The sequence below is a fragment of the Bombina bombina genome, chromosome 3 (assembly GCF_027579735.1).
Source record: "Bombina bombina isolate aBomBom1 chromosome 3, aBomBom1.pri, whole genome shotgun sequence".
Classification (NCBI taxonomy): domain Eukaryota; kingdom Metazoa; phylum Chordata; class Amphibia; order Anura; family Bombinatoridae; genus Bombina; species Bombina bombina.
In genome coordinates this window covers 672,928,433-672,943,352 of record NC_069501.1, presented here as the reverse complement: position 1 = coordinate 672,943,352, position 14,920 = coordinate 672,928,433, and the positions used below count along the sequence as shown (strand labels likewise).

General features: G+C 37.6%; 1 protein-coding gene across 4 annotated transcripts in view; it reads right to left on the bottom strand.

Moving 5' to 3' along the window:
* The window catches only part of RAD51D (RAD51 paralog D), an 82,751-nt gene that overhangs the window by 24,834 nt on the left and 42,997 nt on the right, over positions 1–14,920 (bottom strand). For 2 of the 4 annotated variants that reach the window (XM_053707427.1, XM_053707430.1), the window contains exons 2-3: positions 7,995–8,056; positions 6,181–6,299 (exon numbers count right to left, since the gene is read on the bottom strand). In XM_053707427.1, the coding sequence (XP_053563402.1) occupies positions 6,181–6,299; positions 7,995–8,056 (181 nt within the window). The remainder of the gene's footprint in view (positions 1–6,180; positions 6,300–7,994; positions 8,057–14,920) is intronic. The other 2 variants (XM_053707428.1, XM_053707429.1) reach the window with 2 other exon arrangements.

Sequence of the window (14,920 nt, the reverse complement as noted above, 5' to 3'; positions counted from 1 at the left end):
TGGATTTAACCCAAGCAAATATCCGAGATACTTCTGTCACAGCCTAAGGACTGATAGTCCCACCCTGATGATTAACATACGCCACAGTTGTGACATTGTCTGAAAAAAACAATAAACGTCTCTTCTTCAAAAAGAAACCAAACTGAAGAACTCTGAGAATGCACGGAGTTCCAAAATATCAAATGGTAATCTCGCCTCCTGAGATTTCCAAACCCCTTGTGCTGACAGAGATCCTCAGACAGCCTCCCAACCTAAAAGACTCGCATCTGTAGAGATCATGGTCCAGGTTGAAAGAACCGAAGAGACCTGTAGAACTAAATGATGGTGATCTTAAACACCGAATCAAAGATAGTTAAACATTAGGATTCGAAGATATAAAAAGTGATATCCTAGAATCCCTGCACCATTATTCAGCATAAAAAACTGGAAAGATTTTTTATGAAAATGAGCAAAGGGAATCGAATCCAATGCAGCAGCCATGAGACCTAAAACTTCCATGCATATATAGCAACTGAAGGAAATAATAGAGACTGAAGGTTCCGACAGACGGAACCCAATAAAATTGTCACTTGTCTGTTAGAGACAAAGACATTGAGACAAACTATCTGGAAACCTAAAAAAGGTGACCCTTGTGTGAGGAATCAAGAAGCTTTTGATAAAAAGAACCTCTAACCATGTCTTGAAGAAACAAAGTTGAATCATATGAGATTCCGCAGAACGAAAAGACTGAGCCAGTACCACGAGACTGTCCAAATAAGGAACACTGAGAACCTTGAAAAGATTCTTAGAACTGTCGCTAGACCAGAAGGAAAAGCAACAAATTGGTAATGCTTGTCAAAAAAGAAAATCTCAAAAAGATATGCATCTATTGTATCTATTGTAAACAAATAATGCATCACTGACCAAAAAGGCAAAATAGACTATATAAACACCATTCTAAAAGATGGTATACTTATATGACAATTCAGAAAGATTTTCTATCTTTAGAACAATGAATAGTCTTGAATAAAACCCCAAACCCATTTCCTAAAAATGGAACTGGAATAAATACCCCAGAAAACTCTAGGTCTGAGCAGCGCTTAATCCCCAACGGGTGATCAGCCGTGTTTCATCAAAACCCAAAATATATAGGACTGAAACACACTTAAGGAAAGTGTTAGCCTTACTGGAATAGCTGGAATATAATAGAAAAAAAAAAAAAAAAAAGACTTCTCACAGACGGTTTTACTCTGAATCTTATTCTGTACCCAAAATGTAAGAAATTTGGACCGAATAGAACCAAACAAATTTCAAAAAAGTCTTAACCTGCCCCTTACCAGCCAAGCTGGAATACGGCACATACATGCAAATTTAGGGAGCGGATTTTGAACTAAAAAACTTCCAATTAAAAACAACATATAAAGCAAAATTATCAAATTCCTTAAATGACAGTTTCAGGAATGGGAAAAAATGCAAAATAAAACAAGCCTCTAGCAACCAGAAGCAACAAAAAAGTGAGACTTAAATAATGTGAGAAAAAAGTGAAACAAGTATGACGCCCACATTTTTGGAACCAAGTATGATGCCCACATTATTGGCGCTAAGTACAACGGCCATATTTTTTGGCACCAAGTATAACGCCATATCCTCTGACGTCGAAACCGACGCCCACATTTTTTGGCGCAAAAAACGTCTGAATACACATGCGTCAAAAGAATGACGTAACTACGACGCCGGAAATGACAAAATTTTGCGCCAAAAAAGTTTGCGCCAAGAATGACGCAATAAAATGAAGAATTTTCTGCCCCCGCGAGCCTAACAGCCCGCAGGGAAAAATAGTCAATTGAAAATTTTCAAGGTAAGAAAAAAATATTTATTCATATGCATTATCCCAAATAATGAAACTGACAGTCTGAATGAAGGAATACTGATTATCCTGAATCATGGCAAATATAAGTTTAAAGACATATATTTAGAACTTTATATATAAAGTGCCCAACCATAGCTTAGAGTGTCACAAAAAATAAGACTTACTTACCCCAGGACACTCATCTACATATAGTAGATAGCCAAACCAGTACTGAAACGAGAATCAGTAGAGGTAATGGTATATAAGAGTATATCGTCGATCTGAAAAGGGAGGTAGGAGAAGAAATCTCTACGACCGATAACAGAGAACCTATGAAATAGATCCCCTAGAGGAAGACCATTGTATTCAAATAGGCAATACTCTCTTCACATCCCTCTGACATTCACTGCACTCTGAGAGGAAAACCGGGCTTCAGCCTGCTGCGAAGCGCATATCAACGTAGAATCTAGCACAAACTTACTTCACCACCTCCATGGGAGGCAAAGTTTGTAAAACTGAATTGTGGGTGTGGTGAGGGGTGTATTTATAGGCATTTTAAGGTTTGGGAAACTTTACCCCTCCTGGTAGGAATGTATATCCCATACGTCACTAGCTCATGGACTCTTGCTAATTACATGAAAGAAAAGTAAAAATGTAAATGATCAACCTGCAGGTTCTGTTTTAAAAGACTGATATCTAACAGAACAATCTTCCAACAATCTGACAGACAGGACCAGAGTGGATTTGATTAAAATCACAAATTAAATTATGGTTTTCTACATAAAGGTTTCATTTTTTTAAAAACAACTTTTCAGATTATTTTTCCAGTTATAATAAAAAAATTACTGGTTTGGTTGTATACCATTAGAAATACATAGATAATTATGAAATTATTGAAGGTAAACTATCGCCAGTTTAATAGGCTAATCATTCATATAGTGATCAACTTTTCAGCTGTACCTTATTGGAAGGAGAAAAATAATCATCACCACAATAATAACAATTTAAATATCTTTATTTAAAGTGAAGGTAAACTTTGGTGAATGAAAGCCCGTTTTTTAAAAATACTATTAAATACAGGGGCACTTTCATTCATCAAAGTTTACAAAGCAGCCGTTTTGTTAAAAAAAAATTACCTTCTTTTCTTTTCACTGCTACAGCAGCTTCCCCCACATAGAGTTTCCTCTATTCACACGTCAGCAATGACTAATCCTGCTTCCTCCAATCACATCATGGCCTCAGGCAATGACTACCCAGGGGGGAAATCTGTGATTAGAGGAAGCCGGATTAGTCATTGCTGACGTGTGAATAGAGGATCTCTAGGTGAGGGAAGCTGCTGTAGCTGTGAAAAGTAAAAAAGGTAATTTTTTTTAACAAAACGGCTGCTTTGTAAACTTTGATGAATGAAAGTACCCCTGTATTTAATAGTATTTATAAAAAACGGGCTTTCGTTCAAGTTTACCTTCACTTTAACTAAAGAATAATCATTACCTTGATGAAAACAAATTTAAATAGTTTTATTTAAAGGACCAGTAAACTTTTGTTTTTTATACCATATTTTACTATCGTATATCGGTAGTACATTGTTAATGAACACAATGCATATGAATATTACTTAAAAGAATATTATATTGTAGAATAACCATTTACTGAAAAATATTTCCGTTTGCCAAACTAAAGCCAGCCTCCTAAAAATTTGGGAATGGCATAATTTGACTAGGACCAATCGCTGAGCTTTAGTTAATGATTAATGATTGATGTGGATGGGAGAGGTGACCTGTCTCTAGGGGTAAGTGACAGTGCTATCTTCTCTCTCTCCTCTCTATGAATCCCGCTGCTCCAGCCTGGGGAGTCTGGGTCCTTTTTATCTCCGCACGGGGAATCTATAGTGACGTAACTGCCCATATATGGACGCACACAGCCTGTGATGTCAGGAAGGAAACTTCTTATAATGGAACATTATATCAAAAGCAGGAACTGGTGAAGAGATTGGGACCCACACACTGTATATAAAAATACCTGTATGTATACATGTATTGTGTACATATTTATATATTGCCCTCATTTTATATATAGATGTAAAGGAATCAATATATATAAATCCAAATTGATTTACATGCGCTTTAACAAAACAGCAATGGCATAAAGTACATTTCTATAATGTCTTTCTATAATGTTTTAGAATTTTGGAACACTAGTTATGGGAGATTGTAGATATTCCTCATATTTAACATTATCCTATACACTACATTCGGCTTATTTATCACCAACTGCACATAAATTGTCTGCAGATGTGCGCATGTCATTTTCCTGTGACATGAGGGTCAATGTACTGCACATGCGCATTCTTTGGAACCTGGCACCCAGGTAGCCCTCCATGATTCAACATGAATAATGAGGATCACAGAGGGCTTGGAAATGATTAAATATTCAAGGTTATTTTATTAACATAAGGAAAAAAAAATGTTGTAATGCATATAAATTGATCGATTATTATTCAAATTAGCAATTTTCTATTGCTGTAATAAAAATTTCGGGGTTTACTGTCCCTTTAACTAAAATAATAAAAATATAGGTTTCACTTTCATTTTTATTGCTTGCCCCTCCCTCCCAACACTTAGGTCCTTGAACAGATTTATTCCACTACAAACTATTTTCAATGAATTGAGCTTCTTAAAACTAATTAGATGATTCTCTACATAGATTTGCAGGGGAACAATTGGGTTGAAGGGACAAAGTATAAATTAAACTTTCATGATTAACATAGAACAGGCAACGTTCCAATTTACTTCTATAATCTAATTTGATTTATTCTCTTGGTATCCTTTGTTGAAAAGCATAATTAGGCTAAGGAGCAGCAATTAACTACTGGGGGTTAACTGATGATTGGTGGCTGCACATATATGCCTCTTGTCATTGGTTCATCCAATGTGTTCATCTAGCTACCCGTAGTGCATTTCTGCTTCTTCAAAAAATGGAAACCAAGAGTATGTAGCAAATTTGCTAATAGAAGTATATAAGAAAGTTGTTTAACATTGTATGGTCTATCAGATTAATGAGAAAAAAAAATGGGTTTATGCCCCTTTAAGGTCTATTTCTCAACTCTGTTTATTGTATAACATTTTTTGCTGTGAAGATGAGGCATGTTATGCAACTGACACAAATTCACAGTTCTGAGAACTACAAAACCAAAAATATGTGAGAATATCTTCTAGATAGATAAAATGCCCAATATAATCTTACAGAAACCTCTTGGAGAGCATGACAATGTGAATGAATTAAATGAATACTTAAAGGGACATTATATACTCGATTTTTCTTTGCATAAATGTTTTGCAGATGATCCAATTATATAGCCCATACAGGTTTTTTTTTTTTTTTTAAATGTATAGTTTTGCTTATTTTTAAATAACATTGCTCTGATTTTCAGATTTCTAACCAAGCCCCAAAGATTTAGGAGAATACCGAAGTATACCTACTCCAGCTTGCTCCTTTTCATATGCAAGGGAAGGGGGAGTGTCTGCTATTTCCCACTTGCAGCGGGTGTTCCAGCTACCTTTTAAACGGTTTTATACTGGATTTTTATATCAGTATCTGTGCATATTATTCTTTATAGTAGTGTCTATTACAAGCAGTAATATGAAAATTATCATTTTTTCTTCGTTTTCTTGGTATCTTTATTTGAAAAAGCAGGAATGTAAGCTTACAAGCCGGCCCATTTTTGGTTCAGAACCCTGGATAGCGCTTGCTGATTGGTGGCTGCATTTAGCCACCAATCAGCAAGCGCTACACAGGTGCTGAACCAAAGATGGGCCGGCTCGTAAGCTTACATTCCTGATTTTTCAAATAAAGATACCAAGAAAACGAAGAAAAAATGATAATAGGAGTAAATTAGAAAGTTGCTTAAAATTGCATGCTTTATCTAAATCATGGAGAAAAAAATGGGTTCAGTATCTCTTTAATGGAGTTAATTTACCAAAAAAAATTAAACATTAAATTTAACATAAAAAGGTATCTTAAATTAATGCATACTTTAAAAAAAACAACAACAACACTGATTTGTAACCACCCTCAACAGAATAATTAATGTTCTGTATATTAAATATGAAAACCTAAACTATTTCCAAAGAATAATGCCCTTTAACTGAAATAGTAGAACATTCATACCCATCAGTCTCAGTAGACCTTGTAAAATGTAGGTTATTGATAAAGTTAGCTAAAAAGTTTGCAACACAAAAGTACATTAGTGCATCAAGTGCATTATACAACTGAAAGCTAAAAGTTTCATGTAGAAAAATGACATAAAGGAAGACATTTGTAATCTCTATTACTCGTGGGGAATAGACTCTTACCTCTGGATGCCTGTGGGAATGATGGCTTTGGAACTCTTCAGCTCTTCATACAAATCTGCTCCATTAGAAGGAAATGCAGAGTACTGAGCAAGCAGAACGCGTCTCACAGCTACCAGTGTCTGAAAGCACAACAGACAAAACTGTACAACTCTTAGAAATATACAAAGATTCCAAGGCTCTAGCAATGTTTTAATGGTAGTTCTAAAGTAAAAAGGTCATTCTAAAAAAAATCTGCATTTCCTTCTGAACAAGTTATATCTTTGAAGCCTTTTTAAATCTTACATTTTAGCCACAAATCTGGTTGTATATAGACTAAGCACAGTATGTAGGAGTTTATTTAAAGGGGTAGGAAAGCGCAACCAGAAATTAATCTTATGTGTTATGTGCAAGAAGCAACAGGGCAAGTATGAAGTAGCTATGGTCTAGAATCTAGATTACAAGTGGATCGCACAAACTTTAGCGCAATGTGTTAACATTGCTCACGCACAATCCATACCACTTCTATTTTTGCATAAATATTACAAGTAGTGAAGTTCTTAATTTAGTTCTGTGCTATAATATGTCAACATATTTTAAGTATAAAACACTTCAATCATAGATACATACACATTTAGTACATAAAATCTTTGTTTTCTAAGTATTAAGTCTAAATATATTTTAAATCCTCTATTTCCATGTGTTTTTTAATGCAAACTAGCAAGCAATAATCATCTACTTCAGTTTTGAAAAGCATTAAATAAACTAAAGTTTTACATTTATTTCTTCAATATTTAAACATTTAATAAAATAAAAATGTAAATACATCATTATATTCATCATTTACATACAATTTAATGTCCATGTAAAAGTATTTAAAGGGACAGTCTACTCCAGAATTGTTATTGTTTAAAAAGATAGATAATCCTTTTATTACCTATTCCCCGGCTTTGTATAACCAACACTGTTATATTAATATACTTTTTACATCTGCGATTACTTTGTATCTAAGCCTCTGCAGATTTCCCCCCTATCTCAGTTCTTTTGAAAGATTTGCATTTCAGCAAATCAGTGCTGACCACAGGAGTGAGCATAATGTTATCTATATGGCAGACATGAACTAGAGCTGTCTAGCTGTGAAAAACTATCAAAATGCACTGAGATAAGAGGCGGCCTTCAAGGGCTTAGAAATAAGCATATAAGCCTACCTAGGTTTAGCTTTCAAAGATTACCATGAGAACAAAGCAAATTTGATGATAAAAGTAAGTTGGAAAGTTGTTTAAGATTGCATGCCCTTTCTGAATCATGAAAGTTACATTTTGACTAGACTGTCTCTTTAATGTCTATTTAAAGGTCTGGTCTTAATTGATGAGTGCTATGTGCCAATACATAAATAGTGGACACTTACACTTAAAATAGATAAACACTGCACTGTCAGAATTCAATTTCTAACAAAAGTCAAATTCATAAACTATAATGAATAAATAAAAATAAAATGGAGGCAGTTCCTTTGCCATTTTTTCGGGAATTAAAAAAAAATATCAAGTTTTAATAGGCTGCAGGATTAAAATATTTTATTAGTTAAATATTGTAAAGATTATAAGTATCTTTTCTCCTTTGCCACATTGGTAAATTACCTGGAATTATTTATCATATGCCCAGAAAATAGAAAGATTGTGGCTTCAATTATGCTATTCAACTGGAATTTTCAAAACAATTACAAAGAACTAACGTTATGTTATAATATTTTCACCAAATAGAATTATGTAGATGTAACTGTTGAAAAAGGGTAAAACTGCATTCTAAATCGCTAATAAAATTAGGCATATAAATATTACCTTATATGACAAAGAGCATTTCCGAGCAAGATCTTCTAAATCAGAAGCAACCAGATCAACTACTAAAAAGTAAAGAAACAATGCCATGTAACAACGTATAAACAATAATAGTAATGATAATTATTAGTATTACAAGAAATGTAAAATATTTATCTTTATATAAGTAGCATAGGTTTGCAATTATTTAGAATGTGGTAGCAATAATCAGTCCTCCTCAAGAAAAATAAAAGCACATTCTCATACCCTGTTTCTCACTTCCATAGTAAACCTAACAGCCCAGGGCTTAAAGGGATGCTGAACCCAAATGTTTTCTTTCATGATTCAGATAGAGCATGTAATTTTAAGCAACTTTCTAATATACTCCTATTATCAAATTTTCTTTGTTCTCTTGGTATCTTTATTTGAAAAAGCAGGAATGTAAGCATAGGAGCCGGTGTTCCAAAATTAGTCTCAACGCATAAAAATTCCGGACCCGCGTCACTTCCAGTGATGTGACATTAGCTGTTGGAGGCGTGTGGCACTCACTGCACATGCGCAAATCGCCCATCTTCCCAAAATCAACTGTTTAGGTCTAAGCAAAGGGTCGAGGAATTCTATGGGCATTAGACTGCATTGTGCCTGCGTGCATGGCTCCACAAAATGTAACAGTGTCTATATGGTTGTTCTAGATAACCGTTAAATTGTGTGGGGCCACATGATGCTGTACATTAATTTGTTAATAGAATCCGCCCTATACTGTAAAATTTGAAAATTTGGGATTCACATATTTTATTATATTAATATAACTTGTATGTTGGTTTGTTTTTCCCCATTCCCATTTTACGCTGCGCACACATGCGCACTGAAGGCAACTCGCCTGTAAAAATCATGGACCCTCTGATGCAGCTTATTAAGCTGATCGTCAGGAGTTGGGCTGTGTGCGCATGCGTGGTATTCTGCATGCAGGCGCAATGCAGTCTTAAGCCTATATAATTCCTCGACCCTTTGCTTAGACCTAAACAGCTGATTTTGGGAGGTTGGGACGTTTGCACATGTGCAGTGAGTGCCACATGCCTCCAACAGCTGATGTCACATCACCGGAAGTGTATGCGTCAAAACTAATTTTAGAACACTGGTCCATTTTTGGTTCAGAACCTGGATATCGCTTGCTGATTGGTGGCTACATTCAGCCACCAACCATCAAGCGCTACCCAGGTGCTGAACCAAAGATGGGACAGCTTGTAAGGTTACATTTCTGCTTTTACAAATAAAGATACCAAGAGAATGAAGAAAATGTGATAATAGGAGTAAATTAGAAAGTTGCTGATTTTTATTTTAAAGTCAATTAAAGCAGTCTGACAAAACAAATTGAAGAAGAAACCAACTTCCATGAAGAAAACAAAATACCACGAATAAGAAACAGCTTGAATAAGAAACCAACTTCCATATTGCCTTAAAATTGCATACTCTAGCTCAGTGTTTTCCAAAATGTGTGTCGTGACACAGTGTGTCAGCTGCAGTTTGTAGGTTTGTCCCTGCTTCAGCACAATTTTTTTTAATGTAATTTTTTTGTGGGTTTCCGACTTTCCGCCTGCCTGCTACGCATATCACATGATTGATACCTAGTGGGTCACAGATCATCTTAACCTATTGGCGCAGCTAGGCGGGAACTGAAACTATTCCCATTGGCGGCTTATGCGAGTGTCTTTATCTAATATTCCACCAAATATTCAGAAACTGTGTTAATCCCATCAACCTCATACATTCTATTAAAATAGTAAGTAGCTATTGGTGTTATTTTTTTTTTAATTCTTGCACATACATACTGTTACTTGTAAATACATTTTGTTATTATATAATTTATGTATGTGTCCGTATCTCTTAAAACATGTTTGTTTAGCCTCCTGTTTGCTAGTACAACTGAATTACTGTGTCGCAAAATGATGTAGGTGTCAAAAGTGTGTCACCAACATTAAAAGTTTGGAAAGCTCTGTTCTAGCTGAATCATGAACTAAAACATTTGGGTTCAGTATCCCTTTAATCAATAGAAAAATCATACAACCCAAAAAAAAAAAAGTTTATGTAAAATATATTATTGTTTTTTTGAGTGTCTGCTGTATGTTTACAAGTCAGACTGCCAGTATATGTGCATTATATACTATGTGTTATATGGGATAGGCACAGACAAAGGCTGTGGTGGACATTTTACAAAGTACAGACCTTAGTGAAGGACACCAAGGTACATTTTAAATTAAAAACATTATTTTATAGCGCTGGGTGTTATTATACTGATGCAGATACCACTGATCCCATAACCAGCCCTCCTCTAGCTATACCCATGTGCCAGTGTCACTACTGTGTCATTATATAGTGCTTGGTGATATTATACTGATGCAGATACCACTGATCCTATAACCAGCCCTCCTCTAGCTATACCCATGTGCCAGTGTCACTACTGTGTCATAATATAGTGCTGGGTGTTATTATACTGATGCAGATACCACTGACCCTATAACCAGCCCTCCTCTAGCTATACTCATGAGTCAGTGTCACTACTGTGTCATAATATAGTGCTGGGTGTTATTATACTGATGCAGATACCACTGATCCTATAACCAGCCCTTGTCTGGCTATACGCATGTGCCAGTGTCACTACTGTGTTATTATATAGTGCTGGGTGTTATTATACTGATGCAGATACCACTGATCCTATAACCAGCCCTCCTCTGGCTATACCCATGTGCCAGTGTCACTACTGTGTTATTATATAGTGCTGGGTGTTATTATACTGATGCAGATACCACTGATCCTATAACCAGTCCTCCTCTGGCTATACGCATGTGCCAGTGTCACTACTGTGTTATTATATAGTGCTGGGTGTTATTATACTGATGCAGATACCACTGATCCTATAACCAGCCCTCCTCTAGCTATACCCATGTGCCAGTGTCACTACTGTGTTATTATATAGTGCTGGGTGTTATTATACTGATGCAGATACCACTGATCCTATAACCAGCCCTTGTCTGGCTATATGCATGTGCCAGTGTCACTACTGTGTCATTATATAGTGTTGGGTGTTATTATACTGATGCAGATACCACTGATCCTATAACCAGCCCTCCTCTGGCTATACGCATGTACCAGTGTCACTACTGTGTCATTATATAGTGCTGGGTGTTATTATACTGATGCAGATACCACTGACACTATAACCAGTCCTTGTCTGGCTATACGCATGTGCCAGTGTCACTACTGTGTCATTATATAGTGCTGGGTGTTATTATACTGATGCAGATACCACTGACACTATAACCAGCCCTTGTCTGGCTATACTCATGAGTCAGTGTTACTACTGTGTCATTATATAGCACTGGGTGTTATTATACTGATGCAGATACCACTGATCCTATAACCAGCTCTTGTCTGGCTATACGCATGTGCCAGTGTCACTACTGTGTCATTATATAGCACTGGGTGTTATTATACTGATGCAGATACCACTGACCCTATAACCAGCTCTTGTCTGGCTATACCCATGTGCCAGTGTCACTACTGTGTCATTATATAGTGCTGGGTGTTATTATACTGATGCAGATACAACTGATTCTATATCTAGCCCTTGTCTGGCTATACCCATGTGCCAGCGTCACTACTGTGTCATTATATAGCACTGGGTGTTATTATACTGATGCAGATACCACTGATCCTATAACCAGCCCTCCTCTGGCTATACCCATGTGCCAGTGTCACTACTGTGTCATTATATAGCACTGGGTGTTATTATACTGATGCAGATACCACTGACCCTATAACCAGCCCTCCTCTAGCTATACCCATGTGCCAGTGTCACTACTGTGTCATTATATAGTGCTGGGTGTTATTATACTGATGCAGATACCACTGATCCTATAACCAGCCCTCCTCTGGCTATACCCATGTGCCAGTGTCACTACTGTGTCATTATATAGTGCTGGGTGTTATTATACTGATGCAGATACCACTGATTCTATATCTAGCCCTTGTCTGGCTATACCCATGTGCCAGCGTCACTACTGTGTCATTATATAGCACTGGGTGTTATTATACTGATGCAGATACCACTGATCCTATAACCAGCCCTTGTCTGGCTATACCCATGTGCCAGTGTCACTACTGTGTCATTATATAGTGTTGGGTGTTATTATACTGATGCAGATACCACTGACCCTATAACCAGCCCTTGTCTGGCTATACGCATGTGCCAGTGTCACTACTGTGTCATTATATGGCGCTGGGTGTTATTATACTGATGCAGGTACCACTGATCCTATAACTAGCCCTCCTCTAGCTATACCCATGTGCCAGTGTCACTACTGTGTCATTATATAGTGTTGGGTGTTATTATACTGATGCAGATACCACTGACCCTATAACCAGCCCTTGTCTGGCTATACCCATGTGCCAGTGTCAATACTGTGTCATTATATAGTGCTTGGTGTTATTATACTGATGCAGATACCACTGACCCTATAACCAGCCCTTGTCTGGCTATACCCATGTGCCAGTGTCACTACTGTGTCATTATATAGTGCTGGGTGTTATTATACTGATGCAGATACCACTGACCCTATAACCATCCCTTGTCTGGCTATACCCATGTGCCAGTGTCACTACTGTGTCATTATATAGTGCTGGGTGTTATACTGATGCAGATACCACTGATCCTATAACCAGCCCTCCTCTAGCTATACCCATGTGCCAGTGTCACTACTGTGTCATTATATAGTGCTGGGTGTTATTATACTGATGAAGATACCACTGACCCTATAACCAGCCCTTGTCTGGCTATACCCATGTACCAGTGTCACTACTGTGTTGTTATATAGTGCTGGGTGTTATTATACTGATGCAGATACCACTGATACTATAACAAGCCCTCCTCTGGCTATACCCATGAGCCAGTATCACTAATAGTACTGTGTCATTATATAGTGCTGGATGTTATTATACTGATGCAGATACCACTGATCCTATAACCAGCCCTCCTCTAGCTATACCCATGTGCCTGTGTCACTACTGTGTCATTATATAGCGCTGGGTGTTATTATACTGATGCAGATACCACTGATCCTATAACCAGCCCTCCTCTAGCTATACCCAAGTGCCAGTGTCACTACTGTGTCATTATATAGCGCTGGGTGTTATTATACTGATGAAGATACCACTGACCCTATAACCAGCCCTTGTCTAGCTATACGCATGTGCACGTGTCACTACTCTGTCATTATATAGTGCTGGGTGTTATTATACTGATGCAGATACCACTGACCCTATAACCAGCTCTTGTCTGGCTATACGCATGTGCCAGTGTCACTACTGTGTCATTATATAGTGCTGGGTGTTATTATACTGATGCAGATACCACTGACCCTATAACCAGCTCTTGTCTGGCTATACGCATGTGCCAGTGTCACTACTGTGTCATTATATAGCGCTGGGTGTTATTATACTGATGCAGATACCACTGATCCTATAACCAGCCCTCCTCTAGCTATACCCATGTGCCTGTGTCACTACTGTGTCATTATATAGAGCTGGGTGTTATACTGATGCAGATACCACTGATCCTATAACCAGCCCTCCTCTGGCTATACCCATGTGCCAGTGTCACTACTGTGTCATTATATAGTGCTGGGTGTTATACTGATGCAGATACCACTGATCCTATAACCAGCCCTCCTCTGGCTATACCCATGTGCCAGTGTCACTACTGTGTCATTATATAGTGCTGGGTGTTATTATACTGATGCAGATACCACTGATCCTATAACCAGCCCTCCTCTAGCTATACCCATGTGCTAGTGTCACTACTGTGTCATTATATAGCACTGGGTGTTATTATACTGATGCAGATACCACTGACACTATAACCAGTCCTTGTCTGGCTATACCCATGTGCCAGTGTCACTACTGTGTCATTATATAGCACTGGGTGTTATTATACTGATGCAGATACCACTGACACTATAACCAGCCCTTGTCTGGCTATACGCATGTGCCAGTGTCACTACTGTGTTATTATATAGTGCTGGGTGTTATTATACTGATGCAGATACCACTGATTCTATAACCATCCCTTGTCTGGCTATACCCATGAGCCAGTGTCACTACTGTGTTATTATATAGCGCTGGGTGTTATTATACTGATGCAGATACCACTGATCCTATAACCATCCCTTGTCTAGCTATACCCATGTGCTAGTGTCACTACTGTGTCATTATATAGCGCTGGGTGTTATTATACTGATGAAGATACCACTAGGGTTGCCACCTCAGCCATGTTTTCCTGGACACTTATGAGTTACACATGCTGCAGGGTGTGCAGGGAGGAACATGTATTGTGTTTCTGGACAGCACTATTCATGTTCCTCCCTGCAGCATGTGTAACTTATAAGTGTTCTGTATTTTAAGGGACAGGTGGCAACCCTAGATACCACTGACCCTATAACCAGCCCTCCTCTAGCTATACCCATGTGCCAGTGTCACTACTGTGTCATTATATAGTGCTTGGTGTTATTATACTGATGCAGAAACCACTGATCCTATAACCAGCCCTCCTCTAGCTATACCCATGTGCCAGTGTCACTACTGTGTCATTATATAGCGCTGGGTGTTATTATACTGATGCAGATACCACTGACCCTATAACCAGCCCTTGTCTGGCTATACGCATGTGCCAGTGTCACTACTGTGTCATTATATAGTGCTTGGTGTTATTATACTGATGCAGATACCACTGAACCTATATCTAGCCCTTGTCTGGCTATACGCATGTGCCAGTGTCACTACTGTGTCATTATATAGTGCTTGGTGTTATTATACTGATGCAGATACCACTGATCCTATATCTAGCCCTTGTCTGGCTATACGCATGTGCCAGTGTCACTACTGTGTCATTAAATAGT